The 27,409-nt window shown below is 27.2% G+C and overlaps 1 protein-coding gene across 5 annotated transcripts in view; it reads left to right on the top strand.

Moving 5' to 3' along the window:
• The first annotated feature begins 473 nt into the window (after nt 1-473).
• LOC142331378 (paired amphipathic helix protein Sin3a-like) overlaps nt 474-27,409 on the top strand; it is a 44,326-nt gene continuing 17,390 nt past the window's right edge. The window contains exons 1-10 of one of the 5 annotated variants that reach the window (XM_075377254.1): nt 474-545; nt 1,430-1,626; nt 5,972-6,070; nt 9,079-9,202; nt 12,250-12,347; nt 15,413-15,620; nt 18,911-19,132; nt 22,649-22,790; nt 23,387-23,565; nt 26,095-26,398. In XM_075377254.1, coding sequence (XP_075233369.1) covers nt 513-545; nt 1,430-1,626; nt 5,972-6,070; nt 9,079-9,202; nt 12,250-12,347; nt 15,413-15,620; nt 18,911-19,132; nt 22,649-22,790; nt 23,387-23,565; nt 26,095-26,398 — 1,606 coding nt within the window. In that variant the 5' untranslated portion in view covers nt 474-512. Of the gene's footprint in view, nt 594-956; nt 1,155-1,429; nt 1,627-5,971; nt 6,071-9,078; nt 9,203-12,249; nt 12,348-15,412; nt 15,621-18,910; nt 19,133-22,648; nt 22,791-23,386; nt 23,566-26,094; nt 26,399-27,409 lie in introns of those variants that run through there. The other 4 variants (XM_075377252.1, XM_075377251.1, XM_075377256.1 and 1 more) reach the window with 4 other exon arrangements.

Genomic DNA, 27,409 nt, shown 5'->3' with positions numbered 1-27,409 from the left:
AATATACAACAGTAACACATACTGTATTCCTAAACTAGTAATCCAGGATTAATCTGACTTAAATCTAAACATGAAGTATATAAGCTATAATTAGTTACAGATAATTAAAGTATGCTGCAAAATTATACTTGTATATATTGTCATATTAAAACACCTGTAGGAGAAAAGTAATAAATAGAAAAAAACAAAAATGCTAATAAATGACTACAGAAATAATAAAATTAATAAACAGAAAAAATTATACATTATTTAGGAAGTGAGTAATTCTATTTATTTTTAATTTTTTATAAAATTTTAGTCAAATTTCGTAATGTAAATCATAGAATTTAATGAGAAAATTTGATTAAAACAGTTAAAAAACAATTTAATAACTAAAATCGTATTTTGAGGAGAGAAATTTCAAGGGTTCGCGCCTTTTTTTTCCTACCGCAACATAAACTTGTGCTGCGATCTACGTCAAAATTAACGTTCGTGTTCGTTGGAATCAGTTGTAATGATAAGCGTTTGATTGTATGATCTGTTTATCGGTATTAGCAATGAATAATGTACGTATTCTAATGATGTTATTAGATATTTTTATTATTTACCTTTTGGTTAGTTTCTCAGTTACTGTATTACTTTTCTTGAATATTTTTTTAATTTTTAATAACATTTTTGAAAAATAATATGATTCAGCCATAGTTTATTGTGTGCCAGTTGTTACTAAACAAAGCCTTTTTAATGTATTGAATGATTGTGTTTAGTATAATCCATTTTTTATGTAATTTCCCATATAATTTTCATAGATTTTAACGTGCAACGCTTATGCATTTGAGGTTATGTTGTTGTTGACATTATGTCGAGGTTGCGTCATTTTGATGCAATTTACCGGAAGAGGCTTTTATTTAAAGTTTTTTACCTCGCCTTTTGTTACATTTACTGCTTCGCCCGTAAAAAGACCAACTGGCGCTTCCTTGTTGATCTGATAGAAATATAATAATTTTCTAGTTTACATTTTTATCTTTATTAAAGCATTCATTAATTGATTATTCATATTTTTTTATCTGGGAAAATGATTGGATATTTACACCTTAAAGTTTAGTTTTGTAGACTATTTTGGTGTCGTCTATACCTTGTCTAACAGCGTCAGATCAGTCGAATCTTCAGTCACCCGTGTATGTGGCTTATAGTCTTGTTGAGTTATTACTCATAATTAAAAATTTTTATCATCAACAATTTTTTTTAAGTTTACAATTTTAGGATACATAACTTGCCTATTTTTAAAGGAACCTACCAGTATCAAAAATTATTGTGGCAATCAAGTTGTTAACTTCATTACATTTCATGCCCCATTAGTTGTAGATTCTTGTTTTCTATAATTTTTAACTGTTGAAATAGTTTGAGATTAGTAATCTGTAATATCTAACTTTTTTTCATTTTTTATTTATAGAAACAATCTGAACTACCTGACACATCCTTATCTGATGTAGAGACGGTAACTATGCCTTCTCAACAGCAGCAGCAGTTCAAGAAATTAAATGTTGAAGATGCACTTGCTTACTTAGATTCAGTGAAATCAAAGTTTGTCAATGATCCAGAAGTATATGATAATTTCTTAGATACTATGAAAGCATTTAAATCACATCTGTAAGTAATCAGGTTTTCATATTATTTGATAATTTGTATTATACTGTTTAAACCAACATTCATTAACTGATTAAATTAATCAAACAAAACAGTCATACAAAACTATAATGCTTGTAGTGTAGGTTGTTATCATATAATAATTTATTTTTTCTGATGAAGATATACAATTTATTTTAAATAGAGACATGAAATAACAGCCTAAATCAAATTTTATAAATAAAATAATATTTTTGATTGCTTACTGTGAAACATTTTCAGTTCCTCATATCTATTTGGTATACTATTACCACATTAGTGTAAACTAATGTTATAGCTGAAAATTTTTCATTTTGCTGATGTATTTAAAATGTAAGAAAAAACTGATGTAGATTTCAATTACATCTGTTCATCTAGTATATAGTTGTTTCATGTTAATATACTTCATAATATTCAAACATATTAAGGTGGTCCTTTTCGTATTTATGTAGAATATTAAGGTTGTTTTCAGTGTTAATAAAATAATTTATTAGTTGTATGAATTTATTACTTACAACAAATATTGTTATTCTTTTACCATCAATTATTACTTTAAAATTATTAAATAACTGATTCAGAATACAGGAAGTTAAGTGTAATTATTGAGGTAACTTGAATAGAAATATTGTTTAGTGTTATTTTTTTATAATTAATGCTGTAATTTTTTTTAAATGAATTGACCCATTGATATGAGAATCTAGAAATGAAGACAAACTTTATATTTTTATTTAATTGGACATGTTTTCACTGTTTAAAATTATACAAACATTATATATACATTCCATTCTACTTTTCATATTAAATAACATGTTAACTTCCTAACAGTTTATACATATTTTTACTGTGCTGAAATTTGTTCTTGTGTATTCAAATTTAGATGAAACTTGTATGTATAATATATCTATTTTTTAAGAAAATATTTGTTGTGGTTGAAAAAATATATGCTTCTACTAATACAATTGACAGTTGGTGCCCAATAGTATTTATTTATTAGATTTTCTTTCAATGTACTGAACATAAACAGTTTTAGAAATATCATATTACATAATCAATGTACAACAAATATGAAATATTACTATTAAATAAATATATTAATAGGTTTACATTACAATTTGACTAACACATAATTTAAGTAACTGCCACTAATTATTGTTCTTAAACATTTAATGATAATTCTAATTACATGCATTGAGTAATACACTTAAAGAAAGGTAAACAGATATTGAAATAAATTATTAAATTATGTAGTTGAACAAACAGTAATCAGTAAAAAAAGCAATGTATAAAATATAAAATATTAATTAAGAAATTAACAATTAAAATAAATAAATAAAAAATTACAATTTTAAATAAAACTTTAAAATGAGTATTTTTAGTTGAAGATCATGACTTACTTGTGAATGATAACATCTACAGTAGTATTTACAATAATCTATTAACATAATCTCTAACATCACTACGCTAGCATACATTAGAGTTTTCCATGTTTTTTTTTCTGGCGTGATTGACTCTGCCAGTACTTATACAATTAATTTATTTTCATTTTGAGATATTATTTATTGCGTGGTAACTTGCTCTACTATTTTAGTACTCATAATTTATTCCAATCATCTTCATTTCTACTTCTAATATGACACAATTCATATATATATATATATAAATTTTTTATAAACTTTAATTTTCACACTTTTATTAATAATAATATTATTACATAAAGTTCACAGAAAATGTTTAATTACTTTTTATTATAAATTTTATAATTGCTATATTTATTTTTATAGAATTTTCATACCAGTTTGCATGACAATCATCATGTCTGCTGTTGTTTGCCTCTACGTAAAAATTTGTTGTGTTACTGCAGTTGCTACATATACTCTTGCTGCCAAGATTACTTTTTTTATAAATATTTCAGTAGTATTAATACATGTATCTAGTTATAATTGTAGTCCTATGTGTTGATACTATTTTCTCTTACAGCATAAAAAGTGTACCTACAAGTTTCTAAAATTGAATATTTCATATAATTTATATTTGTAAGAAATATTTTAAAATTAAACATTGTTTTACTGTAATGAAAGTATGTTTGAATTGTAAATTGTATATAAAAAATATGTTGCTACTTCAAGTAGTATTTTGTATTATTTTTAACTGTTTTGTTTTTTGTTGAGTCTACATTACTTCTTGTTGTTGTTTCTTTGGAAATTCTCTGAACAAGAACTTTATAAAGTGATTTCTGTTTCCTAAAAATAAGTTCGTGAGAAAGTAAAGTAGCTTATAATAATATTAATTTGGTAATAAAAAATATTTCACTTTTGATATAAAAAAAAATATTTCTATTAAGAAACCAATACTAATAAAGTAAACATGAAAATTAAAAATATTTATTATAAAAGGGACATTTTGCTTTTCAAAATAAATAAAATGCCAGTATAAGAATTTTAAGATCATACCAGAGTACAATCATTTTTATATATCATATCTAATTTGAAAACCATACATCAGTGTCATTATTAGTAACAATTCAGAGATTATATAAAAAATTATAAATCCACTTACCAACAGATATTATAACACATATTTGTTGGTAAACAGATTTATAAATTTATATTTATAATTTTTTATATAATTTATGTACCAACGGCCCATGTTAAATAAAATTAATCTAAATTTAGAAATTGTTACTGAATCTTTGTACTCTATTAAAAAGTATATATTGTAATTTAATCGATGGATGAAGCCATTACTTGAAGAAAATTCATCATAACAAAAAGAAAATAAACTAAATATGTAATTTGATTTTCACAAAATTTATTTAAAAAACCATGACAGCTATTTCAGCACACAGTACCTATCTCAGATGTAACGAACAGAATACAGGTACTGTGTACCTGTAATATTTTATTTTACAAGTGCCTGTCAGTTACTGCATGTCAAAATAGTTGTCATGATTTTGTAAAAATCAAATTACATATTTTATTTATTTTATTTGTGTTTTTGACTTTGTAAATTTTGCTTTCATAAGACTCCCAAACCTGTACAGTTATGTAAATTGTACAGAATCCAATTAAAACAGTGTTAAGTAATATTATAGGCTTAGCCTAAAATATTACTTAATTGTTGTCCTTAATTTTATGATTTGATAATAATTTGGCTTGAACTTAGAATTTTCTTTTTTTTATTCTGATATTAATATTAGGAAAAAAGTATTGCGTATTTAAAAAGTAAAACTAATAGTTGTTAATGTTTATCGATGTTTATAGCTTAAAATTTCTCAAAATGTAATTTTATATTACTAACATATTGGAATACAAATTATATTTAATTAAATGGTTAATTGTGTTTGTTAGAATTTATAATGTTTAATTATAGCATGATTTTCTTTCACTGGAATTTTAATTATAAAATCGGTTTTTGTTTATATTAAATTTATTTTAATTTTTTAATTATAAAGCAGCTCTTTTCATTTTAATGATAAGGATTGAAATTATTCTGTAATTTTATGTATATTTTTGCAAATGGACAGTCCAATATGTTCTGTATTATTTTAATTTATTACTAATTTAATATATTAAAATTCTCAAGAAATATAAAATTATTCAATTACCATTTTCAAAATGGTAACATAAAATAACAAAAAAACATACATTAACAAATAAAAAATAATAAATTAATTAAAATAAAAAAATTTTTATTTTATTTTCCTTGTCTACTTGCAATCAAGGAGAACAATCTGTTCTCCTAGTGAGCAATAAGCAATCTTCCCATGGCCCGATGAGATGAGGATGAAATATATGACATGTAAATGAAGTATAGGCTTGTACAGACTCAGGCTGACCATTTCTGAGATATGCGGTTAATTGAACCCCACCCACCAAAGTACACTGGTTTCCACTGTCTAGTATTCAAATCCATATAAAAGCCATTAACTTTTATTAGGTTTTGAACCTCAGAACCTTCCTCGAAAATCAGCTGTTAAACAACTGATTTGTGACAAGAGTTAACCACTAGACCAGCCCGGTGGGCTAATTTTAAATAAACATATAGTAAAAATAAAAAATTAGATTTAAGATGGAAGTAGTTTTTTTGGTTTCAATGATTGTGATAAATCCACTGTGTACTTCTAAATTTAAAATAAATGTATATTAAAAAATATAGTAACATGCAATTTATATTAAACGCATTCATCACTAACTGTGAAACCACAAAACCACTTCCACCTTAAATCTAGTATTTTTTTTAATTATTATATTTTATAATCAAATTATTTTCCTACAATAAAACTTTATCTTTACTATATTTAATAAATTAAATAAATAGTTCATTTATTTAGATCAGTAAGAAATTGTACATTAAATGGAGGTGTATGCATGCAACAGTATGATGAAGAAAATAATGCCCCAGAATTTGCCTTGAAGAATCAAGGGAAACTGTAAGTAAACTCTGATTAGAGCAGATATAAAATCAAAGATTAATAAATAAATATCTAAGTGGGCTACTTTTCTCTGAGCCATAAAAACTTTTTTTTTGCATTCTAAGCATGATTTCATGATAGAATAGCATCGAATAAGTTGCTGAGAAAATGATATATTTAAAAGTAATAATTATTATACTTAAAATGTACTGAAATATAAAAAAATTTGGTTGTACAAATTTTCTCTTTCTTTATGTGAAGTAACCACAGCGGGTACTCATACTGATACTTAAAGTAACAGCAGTTTTACCCGTTTCTATTGTTTTATCTACAATTCCGCAAAAATCATTTGAGGAAATTAAATTTATGTGTATTTTAAATCACAAAAACATTATTTTCACTAGTTACGCAAAACTGAATGAGGTATACCAGCCTTTCACATATTTCTGTTCAGTAATTTAGCCTAATTTTTTCCTATCCCTAACCTCTTACTGTGGTTAATATAATTAACTATAATCAATCCGTTTCTATAGTGCAAAATGAGGACTGTCCTCTAAATCTTTAGCTGGATTGCCTGGTAGAGAAAATAGTATTGATTAAATTATGAAGAATCTGTAAAAGTTTTCAGGATTGATGTTATCTAATCTTTTAGTTATAGTTAACTTTTTTTGTGGGTTATCTTTAATATTAATCTTGTTATATATGTTTTTTAGTATATTTTTATATACATAAATCCTTACTTTGAAAGTAAGGATTGCTGAATTAATTATGAAATGGTTACTTGTTATACATATAGAAAATAGTATTGATTAAATTATGAAGAATCTGTAAAAGTTTTCAGGATTGATGTTATCTAATCGTTTAGTTTTAGTTAACTTTTTTTGTGGTTTATCTTTAATATTAATCTTGTTATATTTTTATATACACAAATCCTTACTTTGAAAGTAAGGATTGCTGAATTAATTATGAAATGGTTACTTGTTATACATATAGCTTCCTTTTTATATTCCTGTATTAGGGAAAAAATTGCAAAGAAAATAGTTATTAAAAAAGTTTTAGTTTGTAATTTGGAATGTATATAAGAAAATAAGTATATATGTACATGTATATACTTATCTTCTTAAAATGGAATCAATTATCATAATGTTAGTATCTTGTGAACCAATAATAAAAAAAATGATGGATTTTCATCAGATAACTGCTTCATCTATAGATTAATTTAAAAAAAGAAAGTATATTGGAATTTGGACTATAGTCCGGCACCTGTTTAACAATCCAATAGATAAAAATCACACTTTTTAATAGTTAGGTTGTTTTTTTAATGAAATATGAATTATTTAATTGAAATTAAATTTTCTTATAAATTTACTGCTAGGTATCTTTTCTTGCATGAACTGTTTTAATAGAAAGTATTAAAAAAATTCAGTGTTATGGGAGATAGCCTGTAATAGTGCTGAATTGGATCCTTTTTTTATGTGTTCATTAAATTTTAAATTGTAAACATATGCTATAATTATTAGTACAATTACTGCTAATGCAATACTGATAAGACTAATAATATAATATTAAAGAAATTTAATTTAGTATTGAATTTGCTGATCAAATGTGTGGGAAAAATCTGGGGCAAATTTCTTGTATATATATAATTTTACTACTCTATTTTTTTGTGTATGTGATAATTTTTAGTTTTTAATTGACTTGAATAATAAGAGGAGCTTATTATATTGTTATTGCTTAGTCAACAAGATTAGATTGTTGTTGTAGCATAATAATACAAAGCCTGATGTTATTTTTATATTCATGTAAAAACAAATGCTGACAACACAGTTATAGGACTTTCCCTTCATGTGGTTTTTTCTGATGCCATGACTTAAACAAACATGCAACTTAATTTAAAATATTTATCATTTTTTTTAAATATAATATTTTTTGTTTATCTAATTCAATGATTCTAACTAAAGCGTGTGCTAATTTCGTTCATGTGGGATGTCTACCAGTCACCTTTGACGTAACAACATACTACAGCAGCTGTATATTGGTGCTACACTAGCATTTCTTGTGGTGAGAGGGGATACTAATGAGAATGTACCCACTTAGCCGCTAGTTTATTTAGAGCATTTTTTTTGGGCTGGGGTGCGATTTTGCAAATGTTTTTTTGGAAATATTATTTTTTTTAATTGTTGAAAAATGTGCTTAAATAAAAAGACCTTACTTAATTGGGCGAAATCTTGAGATACTAAGGGTGACCTTGCTCTACAGCCTCACCTCCATGATCTTTTAAGTTGAAAATTTAATGGTAACAATGCCCCATACATAAAAGTAATCTTACAAAGTCTGGTTGAAATCGGTCAAGTAGTTTTGGAAATACAAGGTGATTTAGGGTGCAACACACATGCATACATAAGAACATCTGAAAAATTTCCATCCAGTTTTTTGGCTTCCTTAGGTGTCAAAATGTAAAGATCCACTGAATACCACATATGCTCAAAATGAAATGATTACAATACTTTTCCTTCTAAAGCTATAGTGCTAGACAGGAAAGTAAAAATCAAGAAAATTATTCATACTTGGTAATTTAAGAGAGCCTTAACTCAACCTCAGTAGTAGTCTGTTAATGTTTTTTCTCTTTATATTTATTTTACTTTTTTTTTCTTTAAGACGAAGGTTTCTTGTTTTTTAATTTGTTTCAAGGATCTTTTTTTTATAGAAGCAACATTGATTTTTGTAGGCCCATCCACATTTTTAAAAATAAAAATATACAATAAAATAATAGCACATAAAACCATTTCAAATAAAACTTGAAAAAATAATACGATTTCAAATTTATATTAATGTTAATTATTTGAAAGTAATACCAATATTGAGTTGTTAGTTGATCTAATTTGGTGCAGATTTCAAAAATTGAAGTTTAAGAATTGAGATGTTCTATTTAACATAGTTTTAATTGTTTTAAAAAATATTTTATAGCTCATACTGTACTTTTTAAGTAATTCAATTTTTATTAGTTTCTGTTTTTCTTTTTGCAGTATTGATACAACTGGTGTTGTTAAACGAGTTGCTGATTTGTTCAAAGAGCACCCTGATCTGATTTTTGGTTTTAATACATTTTTACATCCGTGGTGCAGAATTAAAATTTTACGAAATGTTGAGGTATGTATTGATATAAACAGAAATATAAGTTTATGTGGTAAGTTTCATAATAATAATACAACAATAATAATGTTTATGATACCAGTGGTAATGATTTTAAAACTGATAACTTTTTCTGTAACCTGAAAGATATTTAAACTCATCAGAGGTTTTTTTATGCATTTACTCTACTATCAACATCACTAATCTACTGTTTAAACATTATATTTTATTTTTACCTTGCTCTGCCAGAGGGCAGTGTAATTGTAATATCTATGTTTATTGTCTATATAACTTCAGAAATGAACTAATTTTTACGAAATGAGTATCAAATAATTTGTAGTAATAATAAATAATTGATATTAATCTATCTATAATGAGATCTGGTATATGATGATTTGAATTAAATAAAATAGCTTATGGTAAGATGCTGTATATTTGTTAATTTACAGCATTTGTTACACACAAAGTTATATTTTGTGTATAACACAAAATATAACTTTCAAATCACCACATATGTTCCAGCTATGTTTTTATAATTTATTTTTTCAAGAATGTCTCTTCACATCATATGTCTCTTTCAAATTAATACCATGAGCGATTGGTATTGAAGGATGTTTTTACTGTTGTGTAGTAGATCCACTTTTAAACTATACTTGGACGAATCTATGAAAAGGCGCCAGTCCTCAGGTTTATGAACTTGTTCTAAGTGCAACATAAGCTCATCAATATTTGTACAATAAACCAAATTAGTCTTACCAATATACTACTGAGAAAGTTCTTTTTGTCTCTTTGAAAGCCCAAAATTAAAAATTTTTTTGAAGTAAATTCCAACCTTGCAGTCTTGATCCTAACAGTTTAGCTTGATTTTTTGATAAATTTAAATCCGTAACCAAGTTATTTAATTCACCTTGTGATATAAGATGTGGCGTATTGGAAAATAATTCAAAATCAAAATCATTGTTATCTTCTTCATTGCTGCTTTCGAAACATACATTAACAGTTGGCTTAGGAACTGGAATAATTTCACTGTGAGGTACAGGCCTGACTGCATATTGCAATGAAGATTGCATTCATTCCTAAATATAGTGTTTAATACAAACAACACAGCTGTGTTTTTATCTACATGTTTTGACCTGCACAGACATGATTAATCTTGTCCATGAAGGCTCACTCTTCAGTATTAAATATGATGTCATAATATGCGACTATGGTTTGATGTAATTCTTTGTCTAGTATTGTTTATTTGTAGCTTACATATTATCTTAACAAAGTTAAAAAATTAAAAATGAGCTAACAAAATACAATATAGGAGCTTAAAATTTTAAACTATACGTTGAAAAAAAAAAAAATCCTTTAATTAAAATTTAAACATTTTTCAAAAATGGTGAGTGATATAAAGATTCTCAGGTCATATTTGTTTTCAGGATCAAAAAGTAGATTAAAATCATGTATTGCATGTTAGGAAACAAAAATTATGTTTATCAGTGTTATCATTTTGCAAATTGATTTTAGTTTAGGATAGATAAGGAAACACAGTTATCTTAATTTCAACCAAATGTCTTAAACAAGAATAATAGTTGAGCAGGTGCTTGCTTCCCTACCCTGTTATTTCTCAACTTTTTAAGACAGTCAGAACATACAATTTAACTTAGATATCCAATGTGAGTGATGTCATGTAATGTTGAAGAACATCTCAAATGCAAGTCATCTATTGACTGATTATCTTTAAATTGTTTAAGCCATTTATAATTAATGGGTGTAATCTATAGAATGACCACTTTAAACTTCATAATTTTCCATAAATATTTTTCTGTTTTTTAAACAAAATTTAATATTGATTTTTGCTCATGGATATCAGACATGTTGAATATTGCGAAGCAGACTGTGAAACATGAAAATGCATGAAACATGAAAATGTTTTAAATAACTTTACTAGGTTGGTGCAATTGATGTAGATTAGTCTTGAGGGATGCTACTTTGGTATATATAATTTACCAGTCAATGATAAGAATTCAACTTGGCGCAGTTAAATATATGGGAAGTTTTTGATTAGACCTTGCACATTTACAAATTTTAATTTTCATTAATAAGATATTAAATTCATTTATATTTTATAACTGGATTTAGATATATTCCGTTAAAAAAAAGTTTAATTTCAAAATTTAGTTTTATGAAGCTTCAAACCATTTTTAGGTTAGAAAATTCCTCCACCAGAAATGATAAAATATAAAAATAATTTATTTACTACAGATAATATTTTTTAAATATTAACTGTACTACGGGGCTTATGGTTAACTTATAAAATTTTAAGAAACAAGTGTAATGTCTTTTTTTAGATTATATTATACTAAATGAAAGAAAAGCTTGCCTTTTAAGATACTCTTATGTTACCACTTTGTGAAAAAATAGATGTATGTAACTTATTAAAACTTGTTAAATTCTTCATTAGTTTTGAGTTGCAATTTATTTAAAGAATAAAAAAATATAATACCACAATAAAAAGAAATATAAAAAAAATTACAGGAATAACAAAATATTATATAATAAGCACTCAGTTTTTCATTTGTTTTCTGGGAAATTTATACATCCTATATTATCATTTAGAAATTATATAAAAAATTAATAAACAGTTCACAGATTACATCCTAGCAGCAGAATGCATTAATTTACTGAAATCTATAAAAAATTGTTTCACTTACTGCTTTATCTTTACTACATCTCCATTGAATACTGCAAAGAATTACAACATATAAATGTAGTAAACAAAAATTTAATTATGGTGATAATATTTTGAAAAGTAAACTCATATTTTCTCGCCTAGAAAACTTGTTAATTAAGAAATCAATAATGACATTTAATTTCCTCATTCTCAAAAAAATTCACTTAGAAATGAAAATCTTAGTAATGAACAAACAAAAATTGAACATGATCTCTGAATTAATAAAACCATTTAAATTACTACAAATTTATCATATACGTTTAGAAGTATTTGTAAACAATGTATGTTACTAATGTAATTGTGGTCTGTTATAATGAAATTTTTTTTTTGTACTGAAATGGTCTAGGGTTATGATGTTGAAGTGGTACCATTAAATCCACAAACTTCTACTACTGCTGTGTCAGAAAATAAGTCGGATCATCAGCGTGCATGTGTGAAAGAAGTGTATGTTTTATTTTTTTCTTTATAAATTTTTATAATATTTTACATGTTTAATATTGTTGCGTGTTCATGGCTCAGTCAGGATAGCGATATATTGACAATTGAAAATGTTTATATAATTACAATTTATTAGTTTAAGAACATGAATAAAATAAGACAAATCAATAATAATACTGACAATTAAAAAACAATTCACGATAATAATCAGTATAATAACAATAGCAAACACTAATAATAATAATAATAATAAATGTCACTAATAAACAAATAATAATTGTAGTAATCACAACTTCAACAATAATAATAGAAATAATAAATAATTTTTACTCTGGTATGTCTCTGAGAGAAATTATTAAAAATGAAAATTACTTATTGTGGTATCTTGCAAAGTAATTAAAAAAGAGTCTCTCAAAGAAATAATTGAAAATAAAACGTGGGGAAATCTTCAGTCCAAAAAAGAAAAAAATTGAAGTTATAAAATGGCACGACAAATGGCTTGTATTAATGTTGACAACAGTGTATTCCCATGATGCAAAATTAGTTGACATAGGAAAGACAAACAGAAAATGTGAACTAGTGAAGAAACCAAGGTATGTTATTCATTATAATAAAGCAAAAAAAGGAGTAGACATTAGTGACCAGATGTCCTACCATTCTGTTTTGCGTAACAGTATAAAATGATACCGCAAGGTTACATTTGAATTAATTTTTTGAGTTGCCATTGTTAATGCCTGGATCATTTATAAAATGATACCAGGTAAAAAAAATGACAATAACAGAATTTAGGAGGGTGTTATCAAATAGTGTGGTAAGTAAACCAAAAACAATTGATATAGAAAAAGGAGTAGGCAAGAGAATTCATCACACATTTATAAAACCCGAAGGTCTGAGATGAAAAAAAAAACATGTTGTGGTTGCTATCAGAATCTTTGGCAATCAATGAGTAGCAAAGACGCAAACAGAACAGTGCGTAAGGTGACATCTTTCTGCCAAGAGTGCGATAGCAAGCCAGGTTATTGTCTGGAGTGTTTTAATTCATACCATACATATATTTCACTGTAAAAATTTTAAAAAGCTAAGTAATGTTAGAATATTATTAAAGTGTTAATGAATTTTTACTGTCTATCTTTAATTCTTATATTATTTGATTTTTTAAAGACTTTTTGCACTTTTTGTTTTTTAATTCTTGAATTATTAATACAGTGTTTTTTAGAATGTAACTAATAAATTATTGAAAGAACAGTAGATCAAAATTAAATTAACAACAAACAGTAGGAGGCTTATTTATTATAAAGTAAATATACTAGAAATACTTTTACTTTTATTATTTTATTTTGAACTGTTTTATATTATTTTGCATTTACACTGTTTTAATATTATTTATTAAAAGTAAAGGAAAGTTCTTTTAAGCAAACATCTATTTCAACCATTAAATTGAACAAAGAGGGTAAAGGTAACCTTCAGCATGACTTCAATGTAGTTAACAAACTTAAAGAGCAACTTTTGAAATTTTAACAAAGATTTCATTGTTGCAATAATACCAAGTACATCAAAATTTAATGTATAAACCTGTAATAAACATTTTTCCACTCATTATTAGCACATATAAATATTCTATGTTAAGTATAACGAGATATTGCCCACATCACTGGTCTACAGAAAATATTTTTTGTCTTCATGATGTATAGTGTCTTATAGTATCTTTTGTACTGATTTCAAATCAACAAGCCAAAGTTGAATGAAGAGCATAATTTGTTTAATTACATGGATTTAAAGAGAACATAATTCTTTAAATGGTAGTATAGCCTGCAGCATTATATTATCTTAACTAACATCTGCCTTTTTTTACTTTTCTCTAAATTCAGTCTCTGGAGTCTCTTTTCTGGCAGTAATCTGCAAGCACATTCCGGCTCCATTTTCCCTAGTATGTTTCCATCACCGATATATCCTGATGAAAGCATTCATTTTGCCCACTACTTACATCGGCAAGATTAAGTGGGAAAAAGTTAAACTGTAAATGTAACATGTATATTTTTATTGCATTTCAGTTTATTTTAAAGTTTTCAAGTAGTTCATTCACCAATTCTTTATATTCCTCAGCCTTCTTCTTGCAGCACAAATTGTGTTCCATAAACAAGAGGAATTGATGGTTTCTTGTGTCCATTGTGACGGAGGGCAACTTTCAAACACATTTTAGAAGAATCTATAAACAATCTATTTCATAGAATTGTGATGCTGTCTCATAAATTCAATAAAGAATTTACATTATTGCAGTAAACTATATTATCTTGTAAGGAGTACAGGTGCTGAAATTATTGCTGCCTAACACAGAAAAAATATGTTTTAGTGCTACTTTTGGAGAGGTTCCAACCGTTTAACCTTGAAACAAATAACTCTGACTGCATTTTAAACTAATGAAGATCACAAATCCAATCATTAAGTTCATTATTAATAATCTTATTTTTTTTATTTTGTAAACAGACTTAAAATGTCTTTGCAAGTGTTTAGTCCTAATAAAGAAAATAAACCATTTTAACAATTTTCATTTTTTGCAAATGACAATTACAAAAAAATGAAGCCTTTAGGACAAATTATGAGATCATGTTTTTATTCATTAGTATAAGACAACAATAATAATAAGCAAAAATTATCAATGTAACAGTTCTTGTAGATAAGTGTAGAAGTAAAAATACTTCTAGTTCATGTAATATTAAGACCTTGATATTCAGTTAAGTGAAAATAAATAATTTTTTTTTCTGCTCAAATTTATGATTGTAAATCTTATGTGTGGTTGGTAATATAGGGGTTTTTTGAGGTGATATTTTAGAGCTAAGATACATTTTAAAATGGAGTTGATAATAAACAGCTGCTAATAAAAGCAAATTGAAATTTATGGTCAGTGTAAATATATACTATCACAGCCAATAATTTTGCTTCCTAAGTTATTTTCTCTTAGCTGTTAGTAATTTTACGCGCTAGGAATTCTAATTCTTATGAAGCTTTTAATAATTAATTTAATATGTTTTTATAAAACTATTCTCTAGCAATAAATATTATTTGTGTTGTAGTAGTATTGACGATTGTGACAAAAGTAAAAGAGAAATCAACAGTTCTGAACTGGATGGTTCACCATCTAAAAGTTGGACAGATTCATCAAATTCTAAAGCTTGTATGCATCCAAAAACTCATTTGAAGTCGACAACCAAATCACATGTGGTTAATCAGAATCATGGTTTTGATTTTAGTGATGCTGTTAATTATGTAAATAAAATAAAGGTATGTGTATTAATTCATTTATTTTCATTTAATATATTTAAATGAAAATAAATTCTTTCTGGATATTTATTCAGAAAGAATTTTAATTAATAAATAAAATAACTGAAATAGAGTAAAAAGTAACTGTAATACAGGGTGGGCAGGAAGTCCCTTTACACTGTAATAAATGTAGCTTAATTGGGCTCTACTGCTGCCAATTCTCACTGTTGATATTGCTCATTGCTGCTGGAAAAGGTGGGGAGGATAAGCCGTGGTGGGAATCGTCCAGTGTGTTCATTTGTGGGTGGATGACTTTAGTCATAGTCAAATATGGAACAATGGTGGATATTAGTGCGTTCACTGTTGAAGAGCATTTGTTAGCTTGTGTGTGAACATCCACACACTGGTAAAACATTGAAGAGCATTAAGAATGACTTCTTTATGTGTTTTGGGAAATTGTCACCATCACTGCAAACGTTACTGCAATGGGGGAGGAAGGTTTTTGCAACGGGAAGTGTTCTTGATGCACCACACAGAGATAGATGCTGCTGTGGAAGCATTGATTCAATGATCACCAGTGAAATCAACTTTCAAACATTCTGCAGAGTTAGGCATTTCAAGATCAACAATGCGAGATGATACGCGGAAGGATTTGAAAGTTAAATGTTTTTGTTCAGCTACAATTAATGAATTGAGTGACAGTGACTTTGGGCAACATGTTATGCATATTAGTTATTACTTGAACGCTTTCCAAGAGCAAACGATAAAAAGAGCATCATGTTCTCAGATGAATGTGCGATTTATCAAAACTGCAACTGAAATATTTTTTTCTGGAAAAAAGACAACCTCACATTTTGAAAAACTAAAACACCATTTGCCTCATGTTATGATTTGGGCTGGGATGACAGCTGAACATCTCCTTGATCCTTATGTTTTTGGTGGCACTGTTATCCGAGAATAATTGACGAGTGGTAGCTTATAGAAATAACGGCAAAAGGGATCGCTGATATTACATTTCAGCAAGATGGTGCTCCAGTGCATTTTTCTTTGAATGTCCACAGAAGCCCCAATGAAATTTTTCCAAATCTCTGGGTCAAACAAGGGTCAGAAGAATTATAAGCACCATTACCTTGGCCAGCAAGAAGCCCTGGCCTCATCAAAGCATGACAATACACTCTGGGTTTTTGTAAAAGAAGAAATTCAAAAATGCAGATATGTGAACAATGAGCAGCCCCAAGACACTGGTTGGTCAGCATTTGAGGCACATACAGCTGTGCTTTGAATATGGTGGAATCCACGTAAACATTTTAAAACCATAGAAGGGAAGCTGCACTTATCCTAAAAATGTCATAACTTGAGTAAAGGGACTTCCTGTCCACCCTGAAGTATATATAGTTTCCTTAATTAAAATTGATTAATATTTGTATTTATATTCTTTGGTTTAAATTGTTTTTTGGAGGAGAATATTTTTGTTATTATTTAAAAATAAACTGGCAGCATGGTTACAAAGTTTTCAATGCTGTATTTAATCGTAACATCTATTAAAGAAAGTCCCTTCTCCAATTTTCATGTGTAAAATTTCAATTTGTGTTCATTTCAGTGTGTAATATCACTGCCTTATATAAGAGGAATCATACTACATTCATGATTATACATTCATCCATTCCAGACATTAACTGTTATTGACAATGATTTTTTTAAAAAAATCATGGCAATTATTTTTTTTAAGGTTATTTTTTTTTAATCAAAAAAAATAAATTTTTCCTTAATATATGAGGATGGATATATTTGATGTGATGAAGGCATCACATCAAATTAAATATAATATTCTAAATTTTAATAGGTCCTAAATAAATTCAATGGTAATATTCTATTAATTTTTGACACTTTCTTCAATATTTTCACAAAACAAACATTTGATGAGAAAATGTATTGACTAAAAAATAAAAAAGTATAATTCAAAAGAAAAATTAAAAAATTTTAATAATTAATTAAAAAAATATCTAAGTTCTAATATTAATTTGGTTAACTTGTTCCTTTTTATTTAACCAAACAGCAGTTGAATTCAATTGGGTTAAGAGAACTGTAAGTGCTGTTAATGAACATACTAATAATAACTGTATAAATATTCTGGACCAAGTCTGGGAAGGTGCAAATCTATATACTTAATACGGCTCCTCTTTAACTCCTTTATCTAATTGAATAGTGACTTCTTAAGTAAAAGCCTATTTTTTATTGCTGAATATGGGTTATTCTAGAGGCATCTTTCTACAATGGATATATTCTTAAGTAGGTTTGTAATTGATCCTATAAGACTGCAAAACGTATCGCTCTTGAGTATGAGATCCTTGAAAGGCATCTTCGGAGCCATTGTTTCAGGAAGTATGGATGTTTCTATTTGGTCAGGATAGTTTTTTATCACTCATCAGATATACAGAGCTGATGAAACTTAAGTTAAGCTCCCAGGAGTGCTTTACAAAGCTTAAGGTTAGAATGATGTTGATGATATCTCTGTTACCCTCTACATTAAATAAGTAATCTATATTAGCAAAATTTTTGTCTACTTTGTAAGGATTTGTGACCACTGTTGTCAAGCTATTTTATTTTTTGTGATTTTTGTCTCTCAGTATTTAAGAAACGTAATTTACAACACACCTAAAGAACTGTCTAAAGAATGAAGATTTTTAGACAGTCTTTAAAAAACATCACAACGTCTTATTCAGCCCTTAGAACTTTTGAAAGTATGTCAGTTATATCTGAACATGATTAATTTTGGACAAAGGTACATAGATGGTCAAGGAGCTCATCTTGAACGTATTGCAAATAGTGAAAATTAGTGATGAAGAATTTCATGTCCTCTGTAAATAAATTAGTGAACATGGTGTTATTCTATTATTGTTTAAGTATGTTATGATAGTGTTTACTGTTTCTTTTATTGTATTTATTACTGTAAGTTGCAGCAGGGGGGTGGAGCACTTGTTAATGAATTTTCTAATATTTTAAGGTTTAACTGATGGGGTCTTTTATTAGTTTTATAATTTTTCTGAAAAATATTATGCAAGTAACATTATTTTTTTAGGAACTCTCTAACACAAAAGACATTTTTTAGTAGTTACAATAATGTTTAAATGTTTCCAATTTTTTTTTTTTTTAACAAGAAGGATATGTGATGGACTATATAAATAAAACATCAGATTTTATTTATGTAGTATTACATTTTGAACTTTAAACCTTCATGCAAAAGAAGAAGCGTAATTCCATAATATATTTTTTGTATAACTTTCTATAGCTTATATATTTTTTTAATACAGGTTCGCTTTCAAAGTCAGCCAGATAAATATGAAAAATTTTTAGATTTACTACAAAAATTTCAACATCAACAAAAACATTTCAAGAAATCTGAAGCTAAACATCTTGCTGAATCAGATCTGTACTTGGAAATAATAAAATTGTTTGAAAACCAAGATGATCTCATTAATGAATTCATAAAAGTTTTACCTGCTGCCTTTAATTGTAATAAAACTAATAATATTGTAAGTATGAAATTACTTTATTTTATTTTCAAATGCAATTTTTAAGTGAAAAATAATTTTTTTTTATTTTTAGTTTGGGGATTGATTTATATGAATTTAACTGTCAGTAGTTTATAACTCATAAATTTTGGTAAGCTTCAGAAGTATAGTTTTTCTTTTGAGATCTTAGATTAGAAATTGTAATTCATTATACCATCTTCCATTCTCTTTTCCAAATCGCTGATTTGCAGAATTTATTGATTATTTTCAAGCCTTTTTTATTAGTTTATAATAGTTTGGTGCTCCTTTTCAGTGCTGGCTGGCCATTTCTCTTTGTAAATGCCATCATTTTTTCAACTTTTATAAAATTATGTTATTGCAAAAAAAGATAATTTTTTATAATTTTATTTCAAGTAACCATGTCCTTTGCTTTTTTCTTTCTGCTGATTTGATTTGTTTACTTATTAAATAGTATTTTTAAGTTTTTTTGTAAATAATTAATTTAACCATTAAAATTTAACTTTTGATTTTTATTTTAGGTGATATAAATATTTTGTTATAATAACTTCACTAGTTCAGGTTAGGTACGATTGTTTGTTATTTGTTCCATTGAAATTTATTTGTGCAAGTTTAATATTTCTTAAATGGTAATAGAATATTAGTAGTTAGTTAATAATTATTTAAACTGTAGCATCAGCTAAGCCAACTGCTAAAGATATTTATTAAATAAATACACGTCAGTAGAAAAACACATTTTTAGCATAAATGTGTGAGCTGAAGGTTTGTCCTTGTCTTTGTGAACTGAACTGAACTGTCAACGGGATGGGCAAGCAGAGTTTGTAATCACTATCTAACCATATAACATCTGATTATTAGTAACACAACACATATGTATATAAAACACAAACACATTAAGAATCTTGTTGCAATTTAGTTGCAAAGTAGTTCATGCCACATAAAGTTAATTTCTTTATACTGATCTCTGTTTTGGCTTTTCATATGTTGAGTATGTTATCCGGTGTATAATATTATTGAATATTTATTATCTTTCATATTTTTAGTGTTCTCCGAACAATTATGGAAGGTTTTATGTCAAAACTTAAGAGAGGGAAAACTCTCCTTAGTCTAGCTCAGGAAATTATATGGAATGTTAATCAGTTTGTGGAAAGAGAAGCCAAACAATTACAAGAATAGACGGTTCCAAGTGTACCATTTATTATTTCTGTGAAAAAGTGTTTAGAGTAGAACTGCTGCTGCATATGGGGTTTTGGTTAGGACTGTTAAAACTATTAGAAAAGAAGAGAATGAGATGTTAGAATGTGACCGCTTGATTCAAATATAAAATAACACAAACAGGAAAAAAATTATTAATTTACACAGTTTTAATAAATGTTTAGTGAGGCGAATTGTTTACAATTTCTCTTTGCAAGAAAAAGTGCTTCCTACAGCTAAACATATTTGTAATAAACTGAAAGAGGTTATTAGTTTTCAGAGTGGTGGAAAATGCGTCACAAGTAAGTTTCTTCTGGATCTTTAGCCACGTGGGAATTCTGGGTATTGAATGTGCAGATTCCATTGCTAAAGACGCATGTAGTCAACCGTCCTTCAATGCTCATATATCTGACTTTATTAATTGTGTAAAACACACTATTCATGCAAAGTGTCAAGGTGACTGCACTGCTACAGTTGATAACAAACTTCAATTTATCAAAGATACTGTGTTGCCATGGGACTCCTCATGAAGAAAGGTTCGCCAAGAGGAAGTGGTCCTCTGCCAATTGCAGTTGGAACATACAAGAGTTATGAGTTGTTGATATCATGAGAAAATGCTCCATTATGCATACGATGCAACAGCCACTTGACTGTGGGCCACATCCTTGTACATTGCAGAAGTTGCACGGCCTTGTAACTTAATATAAATTGCCTAGAAACATTCGATGAATCCTAGGCAGCAATAAGGAAATTTTAAACCAGGTGTTGTTATTTCTTAAGGTCGTTCATTTATACTCACATATTTAATTTTATTGTGGTGTGTATCGGCTCTTCATGCTAGTTGCCCTGCAGCAGTTAAGTTTTATTGTTCTAATTAAGGTGTAAAATGTGATATGTGTTTGTTTATTGCAACAAATGTCATGTCTGGGCGATGATAACACCAAAGCCTTTTTTGCTCAGAAAAAACCAAAAAAAGAAATGGTGTGTCAGGAAAATTTTGAAATGCTTAGAATTTCAATGGACAAAAAAAAATAGAAATAATTGAAAATGATGAAATACAAGAATAAAGAGTATGTTTTTCAGATGTATTAAATATTACAGAGAAGAAAAGCGTCCCATTGTTTATATAGATGAAACGAACATTTTATCTTCTCATATCTCACACAAAACATGGTCAGACAGTTCTGATCAGGGCATACTTTGTCCTATATCAAAAGGAGACGGAGCAATAATTCTGGATGGTGCCAGTGAAATTCATAAGTAATGATCTGCTGATGTAGAAACGTAGCATTTGGGGATTATCATGACAACATGAACTCCAAAAATTTCATGAAATGGGTGGAAAACAAACTCTACTTAAATCTACCCCCATGATCATGGGAATAGATTTAGATATTAGGGATATTTGTGCTAGATAATGCTGCGTACCATAATAATCAATACAGTAAGGCATCTACCACAAAATCTAAGAAATCGCAAGTGGTACCGTGGTAAGGAAAAGCAAAATGCTTAGACTGGGACTTTACAAAAAACTAGTTAAGCTCCAGAAATGAAGCCATAAGACGTATATTTTAGATCGCCTTCTGGTAGATGATGGTCACACAGCCATTTGCCTGCCCCCATACCATCCACATCTAAATCCCATTGAAATGATACGGGTGAACGTAAAAGGATATGTGATCCAGAGAAACATCACGTTCAAGTTAAATGCTGCAATTTTGCTATGTAAAGAAAGAATTTCTAATATAACAGAGTTTGTGATAATGGCACCAATATGTGAGAATGTGAAAAAACTAGAAGGTGAATATTTTGAGAAAGAACATTTTTGTAGTTGACGATGTATTTGTTATCAATTTACAAGAAATTTACAATAAAGACAGTTTTTTATACAAGTAAAGACGATTTCAGCGACAAAGATTTAGCAACACCTTTATAGAAACATTCTCTCCATTATAGTAAGTTACAATAAATATTTTTATGCTATTAGTATTTATTTGTAGTTAAAGTAAAATAAATGAAATAAAAACAAGGACAAAAAGTAGAATACATATAAATTAATATGTGGCGTTAATAAATTTATATCATTTTTTAATGACATATAAAACATTGAAAGTAAAAAGAAATGAATATGAGCAGACAACACATGTATTTCCATGACTAGTACACAGCTGTTGGCAAGGGACAAACATCCTGCTCATGTATTGTACCTTCAGGAAAATGAATTGTTTGAAAAAGTTACTAGGCTGAAAAGTTAATACTTTAAAATTATTTACCAAATAATTTCTACAATTGTTTAATGTTGTTTTTTGTTTATTGTATTTTTAGATCTCTAATCCTGTAACATCTAGTAGATCACTTGCAGAATTAAAATCAGATGATAATTGCACCAGTAATATTACTGATGATCCAGATTCAAAGGAAACTTGTCAACAGTCACATCATTGCTGTCATTCAAGTCATAATTATGGTAATATTAATAATTATTATGCAGTAAAAAGTAGTAAAAAAGTAGTTTTTAAATAATTATCATTTGCATATCATGTAAAGCAAGAGGTGTTGTGATGTAAACCTGACTATATGAGAACTTATAAGTTAATGTAATACATACGGTCTTTATCAGTTTGTTTTGCAGATCATTCTGTTTTTATGGTCACCAGTTACCATAGGTTTTCTTGTAGTGATTTCTCATTATCTTTCTCTTTCTGCGTGCATTAAATTGAGATTATATTACATCCATAAAAAAAAAAAAAAAAAAACATTAAATTCAGAATTTCAGTGTTGTCTAGAATCAGTAAAAACTGTAAACTAGAGATACAACTCAACATATTATTCCTCAAGACTTAGGATTTCACAAGTCTCATCTGATACAGCAGCAATCTACACATTTTTTTTTATCATGAAAATAGTTTTAAAAATAATAATTTACTTGTGTGATTTATATCTTTATTTTTATTAAGATATGTTAAATAAATTCTGTAATCTAGAAAAGAATATTATAATATATTTAAAAAAAATTGAAAATTATGCAGGATTGATATTTTTTTACATTTCTGTTTTGTTTAGTCAATGGTGATTTAAAAAGGGCTCATGGATCAGTTGAAAGAAATTTTAAATATTCATCTTGCAGGAATCATTTACCATGTGCTGCAACCAAAAAGGGTAGAAAAGATAAAATGAGCTTAAAAAGTAATTCTTTTATTGCAGATTTTGGTACTCTTAAAGAATATGCTTTCTTTGATAAGGTTGGTAATGAATTTCAGTTTTTAAATACTTTATAATCAGAATAATTAAATTAAAATAGAATATATTATCCTTTTTTTTTTTTTTAGCAGATTGATTTTATTTTAATGAATATACTTATACTGTCATTGATTTTGTAAAACAAGTATGCAATAAAGTTTTAGGAATTTCATGTAGGTATTTTTAAGGGGGTTTACAAGAGGGGGTTTGCACCTTGTAGGCCTAAAAAATTGGTGATGTTAAAAACAAATATAATAAAAAAAATCATAAATAGAAATAGATTAATAAAAATCCTTATGTATATCACAAATATCACTTAATAATTACATATTTATTTATTAAGTAAAAAACAGATTACCAAGTTTTTTAATTGATTCAAAGGTAAGGAGAGCTGGCCAAAGTCTAGAATATCACTAAACATAGTGGTAAAAGGTAGAATGGGTAATTACAAAAGGAATTATATGAAATTTAAAAAATTGAGTTTTATAATCAATAAACATCAGCATGTTAAACTAAAATGAAATTAAAAAATTAATGTTTGACTGAATTATGGGTACTTAAAATTTTGTTTTCTTTTTTTTCTTAAAAATATTGTTGTTTTTTTTTGTATTCTATAATATGTAAACAATGTTTCTGAACATTTTAAGCCAGAACCATGCCAGTCAGATAATTTGGTAGGTGTTGAGAACTTCCACCAGTTCAGAAAAAGTGGTTTACAGAAAAGTGCTTGTAAAGTTTGTAAGTGTCAATCACAAATAACATTGATCTTGAATCCAAGCCTTGCTCTGCCCTTCTATAAAAATTCTCTCACTGCCACATTTCAAATCCATTTTTGGTTGATTGTTAACAAATGTAGTGGACACTGTCTATTGAGATGTTTGCAGTGTCAGCAAGCTCAAGTACTTTCAGTTGGCGATCATTTAATATGCATGAGAAATCTTTTGACGATTTCAGCAATTGTAATGGTTTTGAGAATTATGAGCTTCATCTTGAATGGATATACAACCAAGTTTGAATTCAGCAGCCCAATTTTTACTGTCAAAAACAAAAAGTAAGAATTTGTTAAAGTGGAATATAACTCTTTTCATATGTCTGGTCTGGGTAAATCTTTTTTTTAAAAAAGTACTTTTACATCAGCTTGAACTTTAATTTTATCCATTTTCAGAAAATGCCAACTCTTGTTTGTTTTACTTGATTGCCACAAACAAGTAACTAAACGCACCTTTTTAAAACATCACAGCGAGGCATCTAGGAGATCGTATTTGACAGATATCATAGTCATTTGATCATACTCGTGCATCATTTCTGTGTCAATCTGAGAACTTCTCAAATGATCCTCATATTTTGTTGTATATAGACTTCAACCATTAAAAAATCATAGCTTTGCATGTACAGCTTCATCCAAGGACCATAATCATTTACTTTATGTTGAGTTAAAAATAATGATGATTTCGATGAGTATATTAATTCTAAATATTTTTTTTTTTTAATTTTACAATAAAGATTTTATAAATTTTAATAAATATGAACTTAATCTTATTTTCAAATGACAGATAACTATTTTAATAATATTTAATCTCTATTTTTACCCTTTAGATAGCAGCACTAAACATCTGATGTCAGTATAACTCAACCATTTTGTTTTTAAATTTACTATCACAGTTCCATTTCCTCTAAATTGTATTTATTACCATTTCAGTTATTTTTAGTAGTATTTATTTATTAATAGTCGATTCAGTTTAAGCTCTTGTAATGAAAATTACCAGTTAGTTATTGATTGATTTCAAAACAACTCAACCAGGAATTTATTAAAATTATATATTTAAATTATTTACATTGTATTAGGTTTTTAACAGTTATAACAATTTATTTCTTAACTTGTATTGTTAACATAATTATTATGGCTCAATCCAACTGGTGTCTATATTGTTATATGAAATCATACTGTACTTACATTGATCATGGAACTTTTTACATTCCTAAATGTACATACAGACATTATATGTCTGTAATTAACTTAGCTGCCCCTAAATTATCTGCAAATAGAGATCATAACTTTTTAAACACATGTTCTTTCAACATTAATGCTGTTTATACCATATTTATAAAAAAAAACTTTTCATTTTGATAATTTTATTTTAATTATAAAGGAAATTTAAAATGATAAATGTAAGTAAATCTCTTATAATTTCAGGATTTTTACTAATAAGAAGTTTGCGATTTTTATGGAAGTAAGTTTCTGGTGATATAAAGAAAAGAGGTTCCGAGACATGGACTATAAAATTGTCTTATTGTGCTGTTAGAAAGAAGAATCAGACTTTTGATGCTATGTTTAATGTTTTGACCGAAATCATAATGTGATAATTTCCTGTGGGTGTTCTTTTTTAACCATTGATGACATGAACCATTGATTGACCCTACTGATTAGGATCTGTTGAAGGTTTCTGTTTTAAACTCAGTTTTTCACAAGTATTGTCTATTTTTTAAATATTTATCTTTAAATTGTATCTAATAAAAAAATAATTCTCTAGGTTTACAGAGCGCTGGGTAATGAAGAGGTGTATGAAAATTTTTTAAGATGCATTGTACTGTTTAATGAGGAGATTGTTACTAAAGAAGAACTTGTTTTATTAATCGCTCCATTTTTGACACCATTTCCTGAATTGTTTGCATTTTTTAAAAAAATGTTAGGTATCAGTGATCATACTTGTAATTCTGAAGCAGTCGGAGTAGCAGCACCAAAATCAAATGAAAAATGTAAATGTGGCATTACAAATGAAAATATTAATTCCAGACTCCAGCTTCCTATTGGTGACTGTATATTTCATGATATTGGTCAGTTTTCTTCTTGAAGTTATTTATTTTACTCGATTAACTATATGCTTACATCCAATGACAACTATCGTTTATTTATTGTGTTAATGGTAAAAATCAATCTTACTTTAAGTTGCTACAACTTAGATGATGAAAAATTACTTTTATATAATATATACTGAACATTGTTAAGTGAACGTCTCCATGTTTGATTACAGAGTTGTACATTAATTTTTTTTATAACTTCTCTCATATTAGCTGTGATGTACATAATGTATATGAAATACAAGAGGATTATGATTTTTTTCCACTGAAAATAAAGATGTTCATTACACAGCCAGTCATTATGTTAGGTATATTGAATCTCTGGTGAACATATTAATAATTTTTGCTAATTTCTAGAGATGCCATACTTCGGTATGTTTGCTTGTTGATGTGTAATTGTGGATTTGATTATAAAAAAAGACTAGGAAGCTAATTTTTTGTTTCCTAGTATATATATATATATATATATGATATAAAATGCTAATTCTTCAAAATGGCTATGCCATTTTGCATTTGTAATCGTGCAAAATCAGCTACAATAATGTGAGTATGATAACTAACAGATCAGTAAAATTTTTCTGTTATGGGATTTCAAAAATCCAAATCTCATTTTGATTATAGCATTTCATTTAAACATTTTTTGTCCAGAACATTTATTTTTATACTGAGCAACATTATTGTATTAAAACAGATTGCAAAATTATTTTCATTATTAGGAGTAATAATATTATAGACATAAATCCTTAACAAAAAATAAATTTAATTAATGAAATTGTGCAAAATAATATACTCTTATATCACAGAACAGAACTTAATATCACAATATCACAGAACATATTATAATTTACTTTTTCATATAATAACATGCTGTCATCCAATTACTAGGTAGTTAACTGTACTTGTAAACAATGAAGTTAACATCAAAATGGTAAGTACATTATATAGAGAAAGGAAAATGCCAGAAGATTGTGGAAAAGGAAATAAAAT

Source organism: Lycorma delicatula, chromosome 10, assembly GCF_047948215.1.
Source record: "Lycorma delicatula isolate Av1 chromosome 10, ASM4794821v1, whole genome shotgun sequence".
Classification (NCBI taxonomy): domain Eukaryota; kingdom Metazoa; phylum Arthropoda; class Insecta; order Hemiptera; family Fulgoridae; genus Lycorma; species Lycorma delicatula.
This window is presented reverse-complemented; position numbering and strand designations above follow the sequence as displayed.